At 35.5% G+C, this 21,957-nt stretch overlaps 3 protein-coding genes and 1 long non-coding RNA gene across 8 annotated transcripts in view; 2 read left to right on the forward strand and 2 right to left on the reverse strand.

The window, feature by feature from the left end:
• The window catches only part of LOC149479161 (uncharacterized), a 53,661-nt gene that overhangs the window by 14,723 nt on the left and 16,981 nt on the right, over positions 1 to 21,957 (forward strand). Inside the window, exon 2 of one of the 5 annotated variants that reach the window (XR_016317362.1) lies at positions 16,598 to 16,720. The exons of 3 other annotated variants lie outside the window; for them this stretch is intronic. The gene's annotated coding sequence lies outside the window, so the exon portion shown is untranslated. The remainder of the gene's footprint in view (positions 1 to 16,597; positions 16,721 to 21,957) is intronic. One more of the 5 variants, XR_016317363.1, reaches the window with a different exon arrangement.
• Positions 11,158 to 12,733, forward strand: LOC149479163 (peptidyl-tRNA hydrolase 2, mitochondrial). The gene is made up of 2 exons (XM_089708894.1): positions 11,158 to 11,534; positions 12,107 to 12,733. The coding sequence occupies exons 1-2, from the start codon at positions 11,415 to 11,417 to the stop codon at positions 12,470 to 12,472; spliced, it is 486 nt and encodes a 161-aa protein (XP_089565020.1). The 5' UTR covers positions 11,158 to 11,414; the 3' UTR covers positions 12,473 to 12,733.
• Positions 12,819 to 14,185, reverse strand: LOC149479164 (uncharacterized). The gene is made up of 3 exons (XM_089708899.1): positions 14,098 to 14,185; positions 13,288 to 13,421; positions 12,819 to 13,152 (listed from the first exon to the last, which is right to left on the reverse strand). The coding sequence occupies exons 1-3, from the start codon at positions 14,115 to 14,117 to the stop codon at positions 12,998 to 13,000; spliced, it is 309 nt and encodes a 102-aa protein (XP_089565025.1). The 5' UTR covers positions 14,118 to 14,185; the 3' UTR covers positions 12,819 to 12,997.
• On the reverse strand, positions 16,410 to 17,134 carry LOC149479165 (uncharacterized). The gene is made up of 2 exons (XR_016317359.1): positions 17,028 to 17,134; positions 16,410 to 16,702 (listed from the first exon to the last, which is right to left on the reverse strand). It is a non-coding gene; the product is annotated as an uncharacterized LOC149479165 (long non-coding RNA).

The following is a 21,957-nucleotide window of genomic DNA, read 5'->3' on the forward strand; positions in this document are numbered from 1 at the left end:
TCAAAATCAATTTAGCGGTTCAGAAAATATATCGTAACATTACATACTTTACATTTACACTATAATACATTTGCATTCATAATATTAGAAAGTCTATCATACAAAACACACCACAAATTATTTATAAGTAATACATTTTTAAAAGAGTTTTAATTTTAAAGTTAAATAAATAATTTGTTAAAAAACAGTTCTTCTAGTAAACTTTATATCGAGTACAGCGTTGGTCAGGTCACATCACTACGATAACATGGCGGTAGTGAGGCGCGCGAGCGAGCCTGCGCGTGTCCGCCTCCCACCTCCCCTTCACCCCCGCGATGCTAGATTTATTTTCATAAAAATAAGTATAACAATCGACTTACTGATGAAATGTGATACTGGATTTCAATTTTGTGTATTTTCTAGTATCGTTTTTGCAAGATATAACTGCTCATTTCACCATGTTTATTCCTAGATATGAATAAATAAAAGACGTGTGGCACTTGGGGACTGCCGCGGTAAAGCTATTATGCAATAGCTTCAAGCTGTGCCTTCAAGCCACAACTCCGCGCCCGTCGGAGTGGGGAGCGTGAGGTTTTTCGTTACTAAATTTCTGGATTCGGTCCCCGCGCTCAAGGCCCGCGATAGAAGCTATGCAATGGCTTAAAATCCAGAGCAACGCACTTCGTCAGCACTCAACCACGACTACGAGCGCGCGCGGCGGGAACGTCGTGTTGTTCCCACCTGTGCCGACTGTTCCCACTTGGTTTAGCTTTCCGTGTGATTAGAGCTTTTTGTGAAAATTAAGCTCTCCATGCGATTAGAGCTTTTTGTGAAAATTAAGCTCTCCGTGCGATTAGAGCTTTTTATGAAAATTAAGCTCTCCGTGTGATTAGAGCTTCTTGTGAAAATTAAGCTTTCCGTGTGATTAGAGCTTTTTGTGAAAATTAAGCTCTCCATGGGATTAGAGCTCTTTGTGAAAATTAAGCTCTCCATGCGATTAGAGCTTTTTGTGAAAATTAAGCTTTCCGTGCGATATGAGCTTTTTGTGAAAATTAAGCTCTCCATGCGATTAGAGCTTTTTGTGAAAATTAAGCTCTCCGTGTGATTAGAGCTTTTTGTGAAAATTAAGCTCCGTGCGATTAGAGCCTTTGATGAAAATTAAGCTCTCCATGCGATTAGTTTTTAGTGAATATTAAGCTTTCCGTGCGATTAGAGCTTTTTATGAAAATTAAGCTCTCCGTGTGATTAGAGCTTTTTGTGAAAATTAAGCTCTCCATGCGATTAGAGCTTTTTGTGAAAATTAAGCTTTCCGTGCGATTAGTTTTTTGTGAAAATTAAGCTCTCCGTGCGATTAGAGCTTTTAATGAAAATTAAGCTCTCCATGCGATTATTTTTTAGTGAATATTAAGCTTTCCGTGCGATTATAGCTTTTTATGAAAATTAAGCTCTCCGTGTGATAAGAGCTTCTTGTGAAAATTAAGCTCTCTGTGTGATTAGAGCTTCTTGTGAAAATTAAGCTTTCTGTGTGATTAGAGCTTTTTGTGAAAATTAAGCTCTCCATGCGATTAGAGCTTTTTGTGAAAATTAAGCTTTCCGTGCGATTAGTTTTTTGTGAAAATTGAGCTCTCCGTGCGATTAGAGCTTTTAATGAAAATTAAGCTCTCCATGCGATTATTTTTTAGTGAATATTAAGCTTTCCGTGCGATTATAGCTTTTTATGAAAATTAAGCTCTCCGTGTGATAAGAGCTTCTTGTGAAAATTAAGCTCTCTGTGTGATTAGAGCTTCTTGTGAAAATTAAGCTTTCTGTGTGATTAGAGCTTTTTGTGAAAATTAAGCTCTCCATGCGATTAGAGCTTTTTGTGAAAATTAAGCTCTCCGTGCGATTAGAGCTTTTTATGAAAATTAAGCTCTCCGTGTGATTAGAGCTTCTTGTGAAAATTAAGCTCTCTGTGTGATTAGAGCTTTTTGTGAAAATTAAGCTCTCCGTGCGATTAGAGCTTCTTGTGAAAATTAAGCTCTCCGTGTGATTAGAGCTTCTTGTGAAAATTAAGCTCTCTGTGTGATTAGAGCTTTTTGTGAAAATTAAGCTCTCCGTGCGATTAGAGCTTCTTGTGAAAATTAAGCTCTCCGTGTGATTAGAGCTTCTTGTGAAAATTAAGCTCTCTGTGTGATTAGAGCTTCTTGTGAAAATTAAGCTTTCCGTGTGATTAGAGCTTTTTGTGAAAATTAAGCTCTCCATGCGATTAGAGCTTTTTGTGAAAATTAAGCTCTCCGTGTGATTAGAGCTTTTTATGAAAATTAAGCTCTCCATGCGATTAGTTTTTAGTGAATATTAAGCTTTCCGTGCGATTAGAGCTTTTTATGAAAATTAAGCTCTCCGTGTGATTAAAGCTTCTTGTGAAAATTAAGCTCTCTGTGCGATTAGAGCTTTTTGTGAAAATTAAGCTCTCCATGCGATTAGAGCTTTTTGTGAAAATTAAGCTTTCCGTGCGATTAGTTTTTTGTGAAAATTAAGCTCTCCGTGCGATTAGAGCTTTTAATGAAAATTAAGCTCTCCATGCGATTATTTTTTAGTGAATATTAAGCTTTCCGTGCGATTAGAGCTTTTTATGAAAATTAAGCTTTCCGTGTGATTAGAGCTTCTTGTGAAAATTAAGCTCTCTGTGTGATTAGATCTTCTTGTGAAAATTAAGCTTTCCGTGTGATTAGAGCTTTTTGTGAAACTTAAGCTCTCCGTGCGATTAGTTTTTGTGAAAATTAAGCTCTCCGTGCGATTAGAGCTTTTTTTGTGAAAATTAAGCTTTCCGTGCGAATAGAGCTTTTTTATGAAAATTTAGCTTTCCGTGCGAATAGAGCTTTTTCTGAAAATTAAGCTCTCCGTGCGATTAGAGCTTTTTGTGAAAATTAAGCTCTCCGTGCGTTAAGAGCTTTTTGTGAAAATTAAGCTTTCCATGCGATTAGAGCTTTTTGTGAAAATTAAGCTCTCCGTGCGATTAGAGCTTTTTGTTAAAATTTCGCTTTCCCCACGATTAGAGCTTAATGAGAAAAATTAAGCTCTCCGTGCGATGAGAGTTTTTTGAGAAAATAAAGCTCCGTGTGATTAGAGTTTTTTGTGAAAATTAAGCTTTCCGTGCGAATAGAGCTTTTTGTGAAAATTAAGCTCTCCATGGGATTAGAGCTCTTTGTGAAAATTAAGCTCTCCGTGCGATGAGAGCTTTTTGTGAAAATTAAGCTTTCCGTGCGATGAGAGTTTTTTGTGAAAATTAAGCTTTCCGTGCGATATGAGCTTTTTGTGAAAATTAAGCTCTCCATGGGATTAGAGCTCTTTGTGAAAATTAAGCTCTCCGTGCTGTTGAGTATATAAATTTATAATGTAGTTTATGTGTATCTGTGAATGCTATGGTACAAACTGTCTTTGTAAATGTTTGAAGTTTCTCGTTTTGACACTTGGTGCTATCTGTCCTTTTCATGGTTGCTCTGTGCTGTACTGCTGTGTAATGTAATGCGTTTAACTTTTAATAAATACATCGGTTGTAAAGAAGAAGTTTTATTGAAAATATTACCAAATCCCAACAGGTTATGGGCCCAGGCATATTTAAAATATATTTTCAATACGAGAAATCTATAAAAGAGCAAGATTACAACCGGTGTAAAAACTAACCTAAAATGGAGGTTGCGAACTCGATGAAAATTGAGAAGTTTGATGGGAGAAATTTTAAACAATGGAAATTTCAAGTTAAATGTGCATTACGAGCAAAAGGATTGAATATCGAGAAAGCAAGACCTACGGAAACCAGTTCGCAAGTGCAATGGGACAAAGATGATGGCATGGCAATGTTCATTCTGACATCGTCCATGGATTTAAACCAAATATCTTTGATAGAAAACTGCGAGACTGCTAAACAAGTTATGTCAAAATTAGAAGCTATCTATGAACAAAAATCTGAATACAACAAGATGTTGATTCATGAAAAATTTTATCAATATTCATATAATGGCAACGATACTATGGCACAGCATGTGTCCAAGGTAGAAAGCTTGGCAAAGCAACTACGGGAGACTGGTGAGAAAATCAGTGACACAGCAATAATGACAAAAATTCTAAGTACATTACCATCAACGTACCGTTCACTTAGACAGGCATGGTTGTCACTTGATGAAGGAAGTCAAACAATTCAAAACCTCACTTCTCGGCTAGTAGATGAAGAAGCCAGCCTTGCCAATGATATAAATGTTAGTGAGACAGCATTAGTGACATCAAAAAGTAATTTCATATCAAGAAGTGAAAATAAACAGAAAACTTCAAAAGATCAACAAAAAACAAGTCATAGATTCATATGCTATAATTGTAACAAAAGAGGCCATTTCGCTAGAGACTGCAGACTGCCAAAGAGAAAGCATGATAAGAAACCTAACAATATGTTGGCTTTCAGCGCTGCACTGAAGGAACATGATGAAGAGGCATGGATTCTTGATAGTGGAGCCTCAATGCATATGACATTCAAGCGGGACTACTTTTGTGAGTTTAACGAGTGCCAAGAGAACAATTCTGTTAAATTGGGTAACAAACAGAATATAAAAATATGTGGTAAAGGAACTGTACTGATAGACAAAAAGGTTAATGGTTCATGGGAGAGGTGTAAACTTGAAAATGTTTTGTATGTACCCGACTTGAGAAGAAACTTATTTTCGGAAGGTGCTGTGACAAGAAAAGGATATATGATAATGAAGAGCAATGAAAAGGCAATGATTATGAAGAATAATGTTGTTGTTATGATGGCATATCTATCAGAAAATAACCTATATGAGTTAGATGTCAAAACAATAAAACAAGAAAGTTGTAATTTTGTGCAAACAGATATAAAAGTTTGGCATGAAAGATTGGGACATTTAAATGTGAAGGAACTTCAGAATATGTGTAAAAATGGTATAATTCCTGTTACATTGAGTGGAAATCAGGATTTTATTTGTGAAGCGTGCCAGTATGGAAAGCAAGCAAGGCGCCCTTTCTGTAAATCAACCAGAGGTCCAACACAGCCTGGTGAAATTGTGTACAGTGATGTTTGTGGCCCTATAGAAGAACTTTCTGTGTCTGGTATGAAGTACTTTGTTTTATTCAAAGATGGAGCTACAAGCTACCGCCATGTTTACTTCATAAAGCATAAGAGCGAGGTATTTCAATGTTTTCTTAAGTATAATGCAATAGTGAAAAACAAATTTCAACATGATTTGCACATATTACATACAGATAATGGGTGTGAATATGTGAACCAAGAATTTACATCATATCTAGAGAATAAGGGAATAACACATGAACGTACTGCCCCTTATACCCCTGAACAGAATGGGAGAGCAGAGAGAGAGATGCGTTCAATCATGGAAAGTGCAAGAACTATGTTGTATGCGAAAAACATTCCTTTAAACTTGTGGGCAGAAGCTGTCAACTGTGCAATATATTTATTAAATAGAGGTACATCAAGCCAAACAGGAAATGTTACACCATTTGAACTGTGGCATGGAGTTAAGCCTAACTTGCAACACATAAGAATATTTGGGTCCATTGGTTATGTACATGTACCAAAAGAAAAGCGAAAGAAACTTGCAAAGAAAAGTGTGAAGATGTTGTTAGTTGGGTATGAACATGAGAACTACAGGATGTTTGATCAAAATACTAGAAAGATTATAATATCGCGGGACGTGAAATTTGATGAATACAGTATGCCAGAAGAAAAACAAAGTTTTGTAGAAGTAACAGCTTCACAAGAAAGAGATCAAGATCATTTTACAAGGTCTACTCCAGAGGTTGAGTTTCAAGAAAGCAGTACTGATGATAGTATGAAGAGCTCAGAGGATTTAGATGTAACTTATATCCCTCCAAGAAGTATATGTTTGGAAGAGGAAGAACTGAGAAACATCACACTACGTCCACGTCGGAATAGAAACCTAGAAGTAAATATAACTGAATTAGAATTACCTAACACTTATGAAGAAGCAATGAATAGTCCAAATTCTCACCTATGGAAGAAAGCTATAGATGAAGAACTTCAGTCACATGAAAAAAATAAAACATGGATATTAACTGATCGAACTGAGAAGAAGCCTGTTTCTTGTAAATGGGTGTTCACTATAAAGAAGAATAGAGATGGAGAAATAGTACGATTCAAAGCACGACTGTGTGCACGTGGGTTCACACAAGTCAAGGGCGAAGACTATAATGAGATTTTTTCCCCTACTAGCAGGTATGATTCCATCAGGGTGTTGCTGAGCATTGCTGCGAGAGATGAACTGCATATCGAGCAATTTGATGTGAAGACGGCCTTCCTGTATGGTGAGCTCTCCGAGGAAATTTTCATGGAGGTGCCCGAGGGTTTGAAAACACAGTCTTCAAAAGTATGTAAGTTAGTTAAATCTATATATGGTCTTAAACAATCATCGAGATGTTGGAATGAAAAATTTAGTTCTTTTTTATCTTTTTATGGATTTAAACCATGTCCATCTGAGAATTGTGTATTTGTAGGATATTTTAAAGATGTTAAAGTAATATTAATTCTTTATGTTGATGATGGTTTGTTACTGGCTAAAAGTAAAGTTGTTTTATCTGAAATAATAAAAATATTCATGCAAACATTTGAGATTAAGACTTTAGACTGTAATTCTTTTATTGGAATGGAAATAGATAAAGGAAAAGGTTATATTAGTGTAAGTCAAAGTCAATATATTCAAACAATAATTAATAGATTCAATTTGTTAGATGCTAAGGGTAGCAGTACCCCCGCTGATGTAAATGTAAAGTTGTCTAAGAATACAGTTAGTGATAAACTTATTAATTTCCCATATAGAGAAGCGGTGGGAGCATTGTTATTCATATCATCAATATCTAGACCTGACATAGCTTATGCTGTAAATGTTGTTAGCAGGTATGTCAATAATCCAGGTCCTTCACATGTTATAGCTGTGAAAAGAATCCTACGTTATTTAATTAATTCAAAAGATATGAGAATTGTTTATCAAGGTAATGCTGACTTAGTTGGTTACTCTGATTCAGACTTTGCAGGTGATATGGATACTAGAAAATCTAATACAGGTTATATATTTCTTATGAATGGAGGTCCTGTCACTTGGTCTAGTCGTAAACAAAATACTGTGGCATTATCCACAACAGAGTCAGAATATATGGCAGCTAGCGAAGCCGCTAAAGAAATTTTATGGCTTAGGCAATTTCTTTGTGATATTGGGGAGCCACAAGGCTCAATAACTTTAAATGTTGACAATCAAAGTACAATCAAATTGATACATAATCCTGTGTTTCACAGAAGGAGTAAGCATATAGATATAAGATACAACTTTATCAGAGAGAATGTTGCAAATAAAATTGTCAATATCAAATATATTGAGAGTTCAAATCAATTAGCTGATTTCTTAACAAAAGCTTTGCCAGCAAATAAATTTAATTCTATTAGAGATAAGATTATGAGAAATGTTTAATGTTATGTAAACTTCATATAAATGTGCCTAATGTTTAACTTTTATAAACTTCATATAAGTGTGTCTAGTATTTAACTTTATATAAAGTTAGAATAAAAAGTGTATGTAAGTTGAGTTTAACTTTATATAAATTTGGAATTAAATGTGTGTGTAAGTTGAGAATAAAACAGTTTGTAGTTTATGTATTAGAGGAGTTATATTTTGTTCTTTATGAAAAATGTATGAAGTTAACTAGAATATTTTATGTTTGTTTAAAAAAAACATTTAGTTGTCAGTTAAGTTGTTATGTCTACCTTATAAATTTAGGTGGGAGTGTTGAGTATATAAATTTATAATGTAGTTTATGTGTATCTGTGAATGCTATGGTACAAACTGTCTTTGTAAATGTTTGAAGTTTCTCGTTTTGACACTTGGTGCTATCTGTCCTTTTCATGGTTGCTCTGTGCTGTACTGCTGTGTAATGTAATGCGTTTAACTTTTAATAAATACATCGGTTGTAAAGAAGAAGTTTTATTGAAAATATTACCAAATCCCAACACGTGCGATGAGAGTTTTTTTGTGAAAATTAAGCTTTCCGTGCGATATGAGCTTTTTGTGAAAATTAAGCTCTCCATGCGATTAGAGCTTTTTGTGAAAATTAAGCTCTCCGTGCGATTAGAGCTTTTTGTGAAAATTAAGCTCCGTGCGATTAGAGCCTTTAATGAAAATTAAGCTCTCCATGCGATTAGTTTTTAGTGAATATTAAGCTTTCCGTGCGATTAGAGCTTTTTATGAAAATTAAGCTCTCCGTGTGATTAGAGCTTCTTGTGAAAATTAAGCTCTCTGTGTGATTAGAGCTTCTTGTGAAAATTAAGCTTTCCGTGTGATTAGAGCTTTTTGTGAAAATTAAGCTCTCCATGCGATAAGAGCTTTTTTGTGAAAATTAAGCTTTCCGTGCGAATAGAGCTTTTTGTGAATATAAAGCTTTCCGTGCGATTAGAGCTTTTTATGAAAATTAAGCTCTCCATGCGATTAGAGCTTTTTTGTGAAAATTAAGCTCTCCGTGCGATTAGAGCTTTTTGTGAAAATTAAGCTTTCCGTGCGATTAGAGCTTTTTGCGAAAATTAAGCTCTCCGTGCGATTAGAGCTTTTTGTGAAAATTAAGCTTTCCGTGCGATTAAAGCTTTTTGTGAAAATTAAGCTCTCCGTGCGATGAGTTCTTTGTGAAAATTAAGCTCTCCGTGCGATTTTATGCGGTTATTAATTCGGCCGGTATATTTTTTTTTATGTATGTACACCGATTACTCCGAGGTTTCTGAACCGATTTACGTGATTCTTTTTTTTTCGATGCGGGATGGTGTCGAATTGGTCCCATAAATATTTTTTTTCGGATAGGCCCATTAGTTTTTATTTTATGAGCATTTTTGTCTGTAGTCGATGACTAAGTTGATATGTAGCAAGTAACTTTGATTCACTTCCCGGTAACCGATTGAGCTGAAATTTTGTATACGTATGTAAATTTGATAGCGATGAAACATTATCATGACATGAAGCTGATTTGATGATGGAATCGGAAGGTGGCCATAGGAACTCAGTGATATATTGACTCAACTTTATCGAGTTTGGGCTCGTTTGATTTGTGTTAAAAAATACACTAAAAAGTATTTAATAAAAATAACTGCGTTAAAAACAACCGACTTCAAAAACGGAAAAGTAAGAAATAAAAAAGATTTGATATTATTAACTACTACATAATATTATTGTACATATTTCGCAATAAAAAGTGGCCTATGTCCTTTCTCGGGTATCAAAATATCTCTATACCAAATTTCATGCAAATTGGTTCAGTAGTTAAGGCGTGATTGAGTAACAGACAGACAGACAGAGTTACTTTCGCATTTATAATATTAGTATGGATTTTTCCTTTAATAACATATTGAACATAAAATTTACTTATGATACATATTTATTTGCATAACTTATCGATAGCTCAACACACAATTCATATCTACCCATCCCTATTTGTCACACACACATGTATAAAGTATCTATAGCTCATCTGCCTACGATGCGCACTAGGCAATTTGTGCAATACACGCGCTCTATACTAGGAATGGGTCGTCGACGCATTTTTCATCAACGAGACTAGACCGTTAAATGTCGTTCATCAACTAGTCGATCAACTAGTTAAAATCTTCGACTAGTCGATGTGTAAACTGAAACGAATTGACACGGTCGACCGACGCGCGACGGTATTGGTAATCGAACGTTCGTTACCTTGAACTGAAGTCTACACTCTACATGTAAAATTCCACATTCTTACCACGAAGTTATAACGAATTATAGATTTTCAAAGAATTCAATGTCAGGGTTGTCTCTAGTAAAGAAAAAGTCGGAGCTGTTTTTTAACAATTATATATTTATCACCTGTCTATTACCAAGTTTTTGTTTATGTTTTAACTTGTCATTTTAAGTCGTTAGTTATAGTCGATATCTTAACATTATTCAATATATTATTATAGGTAGGTAATCCTTATGATATGTAATAAATTAACTGAATAAAAAAAATATCTTAGATTTTTAAGACAATTCAATAATATCAAATTAATACAAATTAATCTCCTTTTTTTTCAATATTTCGAGCATTGATCATAGTAATCTCATTAAAAGTCAAACGGAATTAACGGTAAAAATATTGAACTATCAACTCGCGACGCGTCGCGTCGCAAGTTGGTAGTTGATACAAACGTGTCGACTGACGAGCCGTCTACGACGAGTCGTTTAAGGTGGACTTCCGACCAGCGCGGCTCTATCGCAACGGCCGCAGCGTCTAAGCCGCTGCGTCACTGTCGCAGCGGCTTAGACGCAGATTGGCTTCCGAGCAGCGCGACTCCGGCGTCAGTCACAGTTATTAGTCCATACCTGACGGTTGTGCGGTACAGTAGGAATGAACCGATCAATTAAAAAAATATTATTAGAAGAAGAACAGGATGATGATCTTTAATTGCTTCGTTACTACTATAGTATGGAGCGAAGCCCAGCAGACCCAATTTACAAAATTGCATCTTGAGACACTAAATTTATTAGTGCCTCGTCTTGCTCATCCGTAAATATGTTCCAACGCCCATTTTTTAGATATTCTCTCGAAAATAACTAGATAATAACCTAAAAACAACGTGCTTTCGCAGCCTGCCACGCGACAGTGCTTGCGCGAGCATTGCACGGCCGCTACAGCCGCGCGTCACTGACGCGGCGACACTATCGCTGCGACAGTGACGCTGCGCTCGAACGTTCCATCATACATTTCCGTACTGTATAATACTATCGCTCTGTCGCCGCGTTACTGTCGCTGCGTTAGTGACGCCGGAGCCGCGGTGGTCGGAAGTCCACCTTTAGCCGTCTACGGTGGACTATTATACGGCCACGTCGAAGAGTTAACCGTCGCGGACGCGTTGACGAGCGTTTCGACTCTTTTGTTTAGTCGTTGAATTCAACTAGTCCGTTGATGAGCGATGGACTAGTCGAATCGTTGAGTGTACATAGACGGTTAATTTAACTAGTCCGTTGATTCAACGCCCATGCCTGCTCTATACTATTGTAATATATACTCTAAGATATGTATAGACCGTGTGGTTTATGCATTTAGCAAGGCATGTACCTACACCAAGAAGCTTATAGACACCTACGACCTACACGAGCATACACGAGTCAGTGTCAGGTTGATACTGTCAACTGTCAAGACTCAAGTGTCAACCTCAACGAAGTGTGTGTCAAATGAAGAGGCTGAGAGCCTGAGAGTGAGGTTATTCATTATAATTTATAATAAAAGTTTCAAAGAACTTGCAAAGAACCAAGCATAAATAAATAAAATTACAGCTGTTGTGAAATTTGCTGCAAATACACTTCATCACTATAAAATAAATAAAACCCATAGCCTTGTCAAACTTCATCATTTCTTCAAAAAAGAAAATGGAATTCAATGTATCTTTTTTGGCGGGTTTGGGATGCGGTTTATGTATTGGTATATCTTTCTTTGCTATAAAAAGATACTTGGGATCATTCAAAGAAACCGCAGACACTATAAAAAAGGTAATTTATGTGATAGTTTAAAAGTAATGCTTAAAAAATATGATTCTTTATAATAACTTATTTATTAGACAAGTCGAATGGAGAAATGCTTGGTGACCCATAAGTGCTTCACTAGATGGTTTGTTTTTATTTAAAAAATGTAAGGTGATAACGCAGTTTTTTTCTCTGCAAATTCATTTAAGTTTTATCTAAAACTAGCTGTGCCTCGCGGTTTCACCCACATTGCTCCGCTCCCGTTGGTCTTAGCGTGATGATATATAGCCTATAGCGTGCCTCGATAAATAGGCTATCTAACACCGAAAGAATTTTTCAAATCGGACCAGCAGTTCCTGAGATTAGAGCGTTCAAACAAACAAACAAACTCTTCAGCTTTATAATATTATATTTGCGAATATTATTATGTACATTTTATGAATTGTTTAGCTCTAATTGTTTGTAAAAAAGCTCTATATAATGGTTTTGACTTATAATCTACTGACAATCTAGAGCGGGTGAAACCACAGAGTGCAGCTAGTCTGATAATAATTATTAAATTACAAAACAAAACTTAATTTAATCTTTTTGGTTTTCAGTTTGCTTCAAGATCAGAATACAAATTAGTGCTTGTAGTTAGAACAGACTTGGGCATGAGTAAAGGCAAAATTGCAGCCCAATGTGGTCACGCTGCCGTGGGAGCTTTCGAGAAGGCATTAAAGAGAGATCCAGAGGGTCTTAGGTGTTGGCAAGCCACTGGACAAGCCAAGGTTGCAGTGAAAACAGACTCGGTAGATGATATGAGACAAATTGCAGATAACGCAAAGAAAATGGGAATCATAACATCTATGATAAGAGACGCAGGCCGGACTCAGATTGCACCTAATTCAATAACAGTGTTGGGTGTCGGACCAGCACCTAAAGACGTGGTGGATAAAGTGACTGGACATTTGAAATTATTGTAAACATGTGCCTTAGCTCTTGTGTAACAAGATGATGTTCAATTGCAAGAATTGTGCTGATTGTGCATTTAATATAATTTTATTGTGTTCCTTGCATTTGAATGCTTCATTCTTGATAAGTTTGTTGTAAATACGTACTGTTATACTTTAACTGCTACTTCATATTATAAGGTATAACTATTGAGATTTTGTTGAGTTATTGAAAAATTTTTCGTAACACACATTTTAAAAATGAGTTTATTCGGATTAACGCAATTAGATTAACTTTTTCGTTTATTGTACATAACGGTAATAGTTGCGCAGTTTTTTGAGGTGTAGTAAATATATAAGATGCAAAAAAATGGTATAATGATCATTTATTCTCTTTAAATATTGAAACACATGAAAATCGTAAAACTGTATGGAATGATAAGAAATAATTTATGATCATTTCTTCAAATAATAATTAAAAACCCATAGTATATTAAGTTAAAAAAAATGGGTTAAAACTTCGATACGTAATTTATGGAAAGCATGAAAAGCGAATGGTTACACAGCTCCATCTGCGTGTTCCGCTATTAAGCGGTCTATTATTCCAGCTGGTACGTCGATTGTATAGCTGCCGTCCTCTCCTTCACCCATTCCATCACCTAAACCGTCCCCACCAAAGTCTCCACCCAAATCGTCCCCGCCAAAGTCACCATCTTCTGAAAACAAATATAAAATGGATGAACTTGTACACCCGATGACACAGCTGATGTATTTAAACTGTTTGAAGTCTACCCAAAAATATATGTATAATAATTAATTAATCATAAAGTTATTTGCATTAAACAAACCTTGACCGGCGACCGACATAATGTTAAGTGCAACTAGCAACATGAACGATACCACGATGTTACGAGACATGTCGCTACACATGTTGCATCGACTCGCGGCTACACAGTGAGTCCACTCAGGGGAATGAGTTTTCCTTTAAATACAAAAGGTAATTATAGATAAGGAGGCAACTCCCAGATAAGCAAGAGCAAGGAAAAGACCGGATAGCCGCAATTACCCTCCATGTTTAAAAATATTTAGAACACAATTTGCATAAAAAAAATCACCTGTGGAACAACACATAATTTTATTGTAGTTAACATATTTTCTGATAATAATTTTAATATTTAAAATACCTACCCAATAATATCAAGCTGAAACGTTCATTTGTTTGTTTGTAAAAGGATAAGGGATAAAGGATTTTGTAGGTTTCGTATAGGTACCTATACCTTACGATATTTTACATTTACTCATTTTTCAAAGGAGAATATTTGCAATATTTTGTAATTATTTCTCCATAGTCAAAATAAAAAAAATGCACGTATTATTTCAAAACGGCATATAGTTTCTAAACAGGTTTTGATCGAAACCTAGCCCCTAGGCCGTGATAGTGACTCCAGCGATGCCGGTACATCAAAGTACGAGCAGCTTGTACGAATACAGTACGCTACCATGACAGTCCCAGTTTATGAAGAGTACACAAAGGCAAATCCACTGCAGAGCGGTGTTAGACAAAAAAACATGATCGCCAAAACTTTTTACTTGCTTTGGAAGATACCATCAATTGGAAAGGACTTGGCATCAATATTACAATATAAGTACATATATACAATGGAAATACATCTCTCATTTTTGATGAGAGGGATGGTGGTCTGTAGGAAATCCTTGACGTAGGCAAATGTGGTTCAACACTTCGTGGCATTTCAAATTCAAATTCAAATTACATTTATTTGCAAGAATGTAGTTACAAATTTTAGATGTTTTGATTACAATATTATGTGGCTAATACATTCTACCCATTGATTGGGTGTGCAAATATTAAAAAAGAAAGTTGATTATTAGTTTAATTATTTAAATGTAGGTACACACAATTCAATTTTCACAATTACGGCGAACGATATATAAAATTCTTCATGGCCACAACGCGTTTTCATTTATGATATCTTTTTAGTGATTTTTACATTTATTATCAAGGCTCATTAAATGCACTGTAAATAATGTGTAAACATTTATACCTAACGAATTAGGAACCATACATCAGGAGATAGTAATAATAGTGAATATGAAACACATCAAAATAAATTTAGTAAAATGTCTATAAAATAATGAAGCAAAACATCTAACGAAGTGAAATCTAGCTGTGCCCCGCGGTTTTACCCGTATTGCTTCGCTCCTAGTGGTCTTAGCGTGATGACTGATGATATATCCATACTAATATTATAAATGCAAAAGTAACTCTGTCTGTCTGTCTGTTACTCAATCACGCCTTAACTACTGAACCAATTTGCATGAAATTTGGTATAGAGATATTTTGATACCCGAGAAAGGACATAGGCTCCTTTTTACCCCGGGACATAGGATAGGTTTTATCACGGAAATCCCACGGGAACGGGAACTATGCGGGTTTTTCTTTGACTGCGCGGGCGAAGCCGCGGGCGGAAAGCTAGTAGCCTATATATTGATCCGCTCATTTAGTAATATCGTAGTATATTATTATATAATTAGTCTGTGGTAATATTCATGCCAAGTGTGATTAAGTTAATCCAAGCAGTTTTTTTTTTAGTTTAGCCCGGACATACTTACAGTTAGGTACATACAAACATACAAATTCGAAAAACTATATTTTTGGCTCGATCGATATCGGTCACATAATTAATGGTAATAAGTACCTAATCTTTAAAAAAATATTCAATGTACAGTTTTGACTTTCCTTCGATTTTATTATAATATGTATTGATGTCGCCAAGACGCTTGCTCCTGCACTGGAAAAGTTATCAGATTCGTCTTAACTTTACAAGGCTCCACATAACAACTCTAATCCTTAATTATAAATAAATATAAATATGTGGATTGGCTGTTCAGCAAAGTTCACGTACATGAAAGGTTATAGCATACCCGCGGATACGCGATTCTGCTCTTCCACCAGAGATTTTTTGTTTTTGTAAAGAACCAATCATATCACTCCATTTATCGTTTGAAGCAATACTATACTACCTACGCATCCTCGATCATCTCTGGTGGAGACACAGCCTGAGTCTCTCCCATGGGGATACCGCTACCCACGGCGGATAGCGGATATGAATCTCCCGTAAACAGGTTGAGAGAAAGCCCCAGAAAGAGTGATTTTTTAGAATTTTCGAAAATGTCGAATACCTAGAATACTGATGTTTTTTACTGAACAGAAAATACGTTTTACTGAACCGCCAGACCGTCCTCTTTATCCAGTTACCAGCTTATCCATTCATTACGCCACACCCTGTATCATGTATGTGTATAATTCTATTATATAGTTTGTTGATTTAAAAAGTTTAAGTTAACTATATATAATATGGAATATTATTTTATACTGATATTTTATTTCATTACTAGCGGTCCGCCCCGGCTTCGCCTGTGGTAAATGTTTACGTTTTCTCTCCATAAAACTCAAGACCATCCTAGTACTTCAAGGAATATTATAAAAAAAGAATTATCGAAATCGGTCCACCCTTTCACGTGTGATGCCATGACCAAGGGAAGTATGGATTCATTTTTATATACAGGGTCACTTGTAAAACACCAGCAACCTCGCATGACAAGATGTCTAATAGGTATCATAAGTTCTACGACTAACAACATTTGTTCTACGACTATTGGCATAAAGCAATAAATTATTTTTAAATATTGTACTCTCCCACAGACTAATAATAACTGTATCTCTATAGTGCAGTCGTGGGCAGGCTGCGGGCTGCGGCTGGTGTCCCACAACACAGTAAAGTTCTCTAAAGGGCCTCTGTGTGTTGGATCCGTGTCCCCACGTAAGCCTTCCAAATGACCGGGTTACGGGTACCTTCCTTATGATGGTACCCGAGTATTATAGAATGTGAATAATAATATACTATATCTCCAATATATCTCCTAACATTTGTAAGTCTATGTTCAATGTCATGTAACCTACAGGGTTACTTGTAAAACATCATCGAGATAAAAACCGGAATAAAAAATTACTTCTCCATTTTTTTCTTAGTTACAATCATATAAAAATATAAAAGAGACATTATTTTAATACATATTTATTTCAGCAACAAACAGCAGCTGTTAGTATGACTTATTCCATTTCTTCTTCCCTTACAGAACGTTCTATTTCGTCCACTAATGCGTGTGGTACAACAGTGTTGCTAATTACTCTATCTTGACCATCAGGACCGGGCTCCACACGATACTCATCAACTGCACCTTCTGGAAAACATTATGCATGTATATAGGATGAGATGAAAATCCTACTTATATTATAAAGCTGAAAGGTTTGTTTGTTTGTTTGAACGCGCTAATCTCAGGAAGTACTGGGCCGATTTGAAAAATTCTTTAGTGTTAGCTAGCCCATTAGGCTATATTATATCATCACGCTAAGACCAACAGGAGCGGATCAATGGGAGTGAAACTGCGGGGAACAGCTAGTACATAATGTAATTAATAATTATAATAAAACAAATTATAAATAACTAACTCGAGACAAAAGAGTAATAATTGAAAATAAAATGTTTCATATTTCTGTAAAACAAACCTCCACCCTCCTGCCCCTGGACATTTATAATATTGAGTGCAACTAACAACATGACACATATCAAGATGGAACGCGACATGTCGTCAGAAATATTATTATGATCAACTCGCGACAGTATGAATGCGCTGAGGGCGGACGAGCTTTACTTTAAATACAAGAACTAATTACCGATAGATAATTACGAGTAACAAAAAAACCGGACGGCTACAATTACCATTCTATGATAAGCATTTGGACATGTACGCAATGTTGTTAACGTCGTTGAATTACTCTGTTTCTAGAGAGTAAGACTGAGTTCGCAGATAACTGAGTAGTTACTCTATCCATATTAGCATACCCTCGTGATATGGTTTTTTTAGTAATTATGATATCGTTTATTCCAGGTGTGACCTGTACATATAAGTATGTGCCTACATATTGGCTTAAGAGGTAAAAATAAATTCAAACATTGATTTTAAGCACCCATTCAGTTCATCACCCCACATGCAAGCAATAAATATTGCTATCGAATACATAATCCATACTATTACTACCTAATATGTACCTATAAATGCGAAAACTCTGTCTGTCTGTTACTCAATCAAGCCTAAACTACTGAACCAATTTTCATGAAATTTGGTATGGAGATATTTTGATACCCGAGAAAGGACATAGACTACTTTTTATCCCGGGAAAATGACGCAATCCTGAAAATCCCACGGGAACGGGAATTTTCGGGGGTTTTCTTTGACTGCGCGGGCGAAGCCGCGGGCGGCAACCTAGTATATTATATTATTATATATTCTATGATTAGTACAAAGGATTAGTATAATAAAAGTGTATCTAACACGTCCAATTCCTGTTTATTGAACTCGTTTTGTTACTATGTTCATGTTACTATGTCAAAGCAAACAAACAAACAAAAATACTTTATTGTGCACCACAGAGAAAAGTACAAGTAAGGACACAATACATTGTTAATAAAAGAGCACAACAGGCGGTCTTATCGCTCAGACAGCGATCTCTTCCAGACAACCTGGTGGACAAGGAGACGCAGTGCAAAAGTAGTAAAATAAACAGGGCAAAGTGCACTAAAAACAGAAAAAATACTACTAAAATATATATCTGTGGTGTTTGGTATATACCTCGTAAGTGCAAAAATGGCCATTTTTTGTTTTTTGGCCATCTATACTGATAAAAACGTCCTCTTTCGTTTGGTCTATGTCACATAAGCCTATTGATAGTAGAAATACCTTAAATAGGTTGTATAAAAACCACTTAAGTACAAAAAAAAATATTTTTATTTGATACAAATATATTAATATAACTTAACATAGACTTGTAAAACGAATACTCAATCAACGAACGGCCATTTACAACGTAAGAGCACTTAACATAATTAGACCAAACTTGAATAATTATTATCATCACTTAACTTATTTGTACCAAATCAAATAAAATTATTTGTGAACTTAACAGGTCTTCTCTGAGTTCTCCCTTACTTAAATATAACGTTATTTGGCACATAATTTAAATCTTCAGACATTAGGTCTCAAGCCTATTATCTATAAAGAAACATGCATGTGATGCAAGATCTCTTAGACTTAGTGTGTTCAGAAACGTTTACCAATCTTTAAATTGATTTAAAAAGCCAAATAACGATACCTACATGCACAAGGTTTGATTCTTTGTCTCTTCAAATTCATTCTTTCATGTCAGATTAGAATAGATTTAGAAAAATCGGAGCATAAGGCAACATTTCACTATAAAACTAAAAGATAAAAGCTGTTTGTTTACAGATTCCAAATTTAACTGCATCTGTAGCCTTTTATAAAAGAAACTTTGGACTTTTAATTTAAAAATCCGCAAAGTTACTACTAAACGAACATTCCATTATGTTATGTATGAAGGAATAGCTCAAAGAGGTGCGGATGAAATCGCATCATGCTTATGGCATTTTATTAACCGTTTGGCAGAAGAAGTAGAGTAGCTTATTTTATATTCAGTGTTTTCCAGGTCAAAAACGGTATAATATCTTGCCCGTTAAGCAGATATTGAAAGATTCATTCAAAAAAGAAACAGGACCATCTCCGTTCCCCGAGATAAATGAAAATGACCAGCAATCGCCATGATGTAAAATTAATTAATGAATCTGACTTCTTTCCATTTTCGAAACTATTGACTACCTACTCATTTTATCAAAAGAAATACTGCAACAGACAAAACTACATTTGGTTAGAACTGTATTTTCTGGTTGATGTATGAAAAGTCTAATGACGTAGATTTTAAATAATCTTTGAGTGAAAATGAAGAGTTTCTGTATTTCTGGTTTAAGAGAACTGAGAAAAGATAGAATTCTCCGAAGTGGCTTTGCCATTGGCCTCTAATGAGCCTATCAATATCGATGCTCTGAAATTCAAAGATATCTTAGATCTCCTACCAATAAGTGATCCAATTTATGATGATTATTTCAAATCATTGTCTCATGGTCCGACTAGAAACAATCTTATGACTTTCAGTGACAGTGATGACGACTATGAATGAATGTTGTAGTGGTACGTTTTACAAACAAATTTTATTTGACTGGATCCAGCTCGTAACTATTTGCAGGGTAAAGACATCTTCTCACAAGGAGAAGACATGAGCAGTAATCACCACGCTTGCTCACTGCTGGTTAGTGATTTCAGACCAAAATCCCGGTTGCCATCACGATGTTTTCCTGTTATTAGAAATGATGATGTTTTCCTGTTATAGAAGATGTATCTCTGGTTATTATAGAATCTACTTATGCATCCGAAAAAGACACATTGGTACATGTCGGTTGATGGGATCGATCCCGCAGCATCTAGCACGGCAGGCAAGCGAACTACCGTGACTTCTGAACCACACACACACACACACACTACTTTTAGGATTTTACTTTGTAGAGAGAGTATCAGAGAATTGCATATTGCACGAGAATCACAATATTTCCTGGTTTTTTATGAGTACTTATTTGTGGCAAATCACACTCCTATTCGTTTTTGTTTTTTTTATATATGGTTAAATCTATTTGTATGGAAGACGTTTCCCCATAATATTTGTTTTTTAATGTCTGTTTATGTCTCCGTCGAAAAAAAAAAGAAAAATCCTTTCCATTAAGGTAAAAATAGGAATAAATACTAATTAAGAGTACCTACAAATAAATATGCTCTAATCGACTTAAGTACACACGTTTTAGACATTTTCACATCATTTTCACATTTTTCTTTTGGTACAAACATGTTAAGTAACAATTACTCTTGAACTAGAACATTTTTTTTATTTTTTTTGTAAGTGTTCAAAACTTGAACATAACTAATAGACATTTAAATATCATAAATTTGTTTTACTCAAGTGTTTATTCCGATCTGTAGCAACAGGGTAGCAACCGTGAAAACTTTCAAACGCTCATACCCAAAAATCACCATTTTGCACTTAAGTGGTACGTACCAAATACCACAGATATAATATATTTATATATAGATATTAATTATTAATATAAGCATACAAATATACTTAAACAAAGATACACATATACATACATAATATAACTATATAAATAGATACATACATATATATTATAATATGAAAATACACATACATATATAAATACACATACATAAAAAATAAAAAACGCACACCGACGCAATTGACTAATAAAATAAATAATTAATTACCAACTAATTCGATAAATAAAATTGCTTCAGTAAGTTTTTGAACGTAGATAGAGATTGAGCTGCTCTTATGTCTAAGGGTAACGCATTCCAAAGTCTAATGGCACGCACAGTGAACGAAGAATTGTAAACGTGATTGACATGCGGTGGCATTGCTAGACGATGTTTATTAGAGAAACGCGTCGGGTTGACGTTAGACACAAGGAACTCAAATCTCTCTTTTAAGTATCGCGGAGTTCTCGGATCGAACAGAACACAGTACAGGAGGTGAAGGATATGAGTATTTCGGCGAAGACGGATGGGAAGCCATTTGAGCTTAGTGCGAAACTCGGAGACGTGATCGTATTTGCGCAAGCCAAACACAAATCTTATACAGAAATTCTGAAGGCGCTCAAGGCAATCTAGGTGGTATTCGTAGAGGTCAGGATAGCACGCATCAGCATAATCTATGATAGGTAAAAGGAGTGTTTGGACGAGCGCAATCTTAGTCGGTATCGGCAGAAAGTTACGTAAGCGACGAAGCGAACCCGCAGCAGCAAAAACCTTTCTACGAACCTCCTTTATTTGGTGATTCCAAGATAGACACGAATCAATCCAAATCCCCAGACACTTAATTTCGGAACTATACGGTATGGCAATCCCATCAACTATTACCCTAGGCAAAGTAGAAAAGTCTATTTTGGATACAAAGTATTTCGTACCGCATATTATACTTTGCGTCTTTTTTGGGTTTACATTTAGGCCATGACTAAAACTCCAATCAACAATAGTGGATACGTCGTCGTTCATTTTAGCAATAGCATTCGGCAGGTCTTCAAGCGAAGTGTGACAATAAATTTGAAAGTCGTTGGCATACATATGATAGAGATTAGAGAGAAGTGATGTTGAGGGATATTGAATTAATAAATAAACTAAAAAGAAGAGGAGAAAGCACACCGCCTTGCGGAACACCAGCAGTAACGTCAGCCCAAGAGGAAAAAGAATTATCAAATTGGACACGCTGCTGGCGTTCCTGTAGATAACTACGAAACCAATCAATATCTGTTGGAGATATGTTAAGAGAACTAAGCGTGCTGAGAAGGATATCATGGTCAACTGTATTAAAAGCATTACTAAAATCCAGAGATGTTAGTAGCGTAAGCTGTTTTTGATCCAAATGAAAGCGAATGTCGTCAGTGACTTTAACTAGAGCAGTAACCGTGCTATGACCAGGACGAAAACCGGATTGGAAAGGATTAAGGAGATCATACTTATTA

The sequence above is a fragment of the Colias philodice genome, chromosome 21, assembly GCF_061535455.1.
Source record: "Colias philodice isolate Cphi_HAF_F1 chromosome 21, ilColPhil1 Martin Lab GWU primary, whole genome shotgun sequence".
In the NCBI taxonomy this organism is placed as follows: Eukaryota; Metazoa; Arthropoda; class Insecta; order Lepidoptera; family Pieridae; genus Colias; species Colias philodice.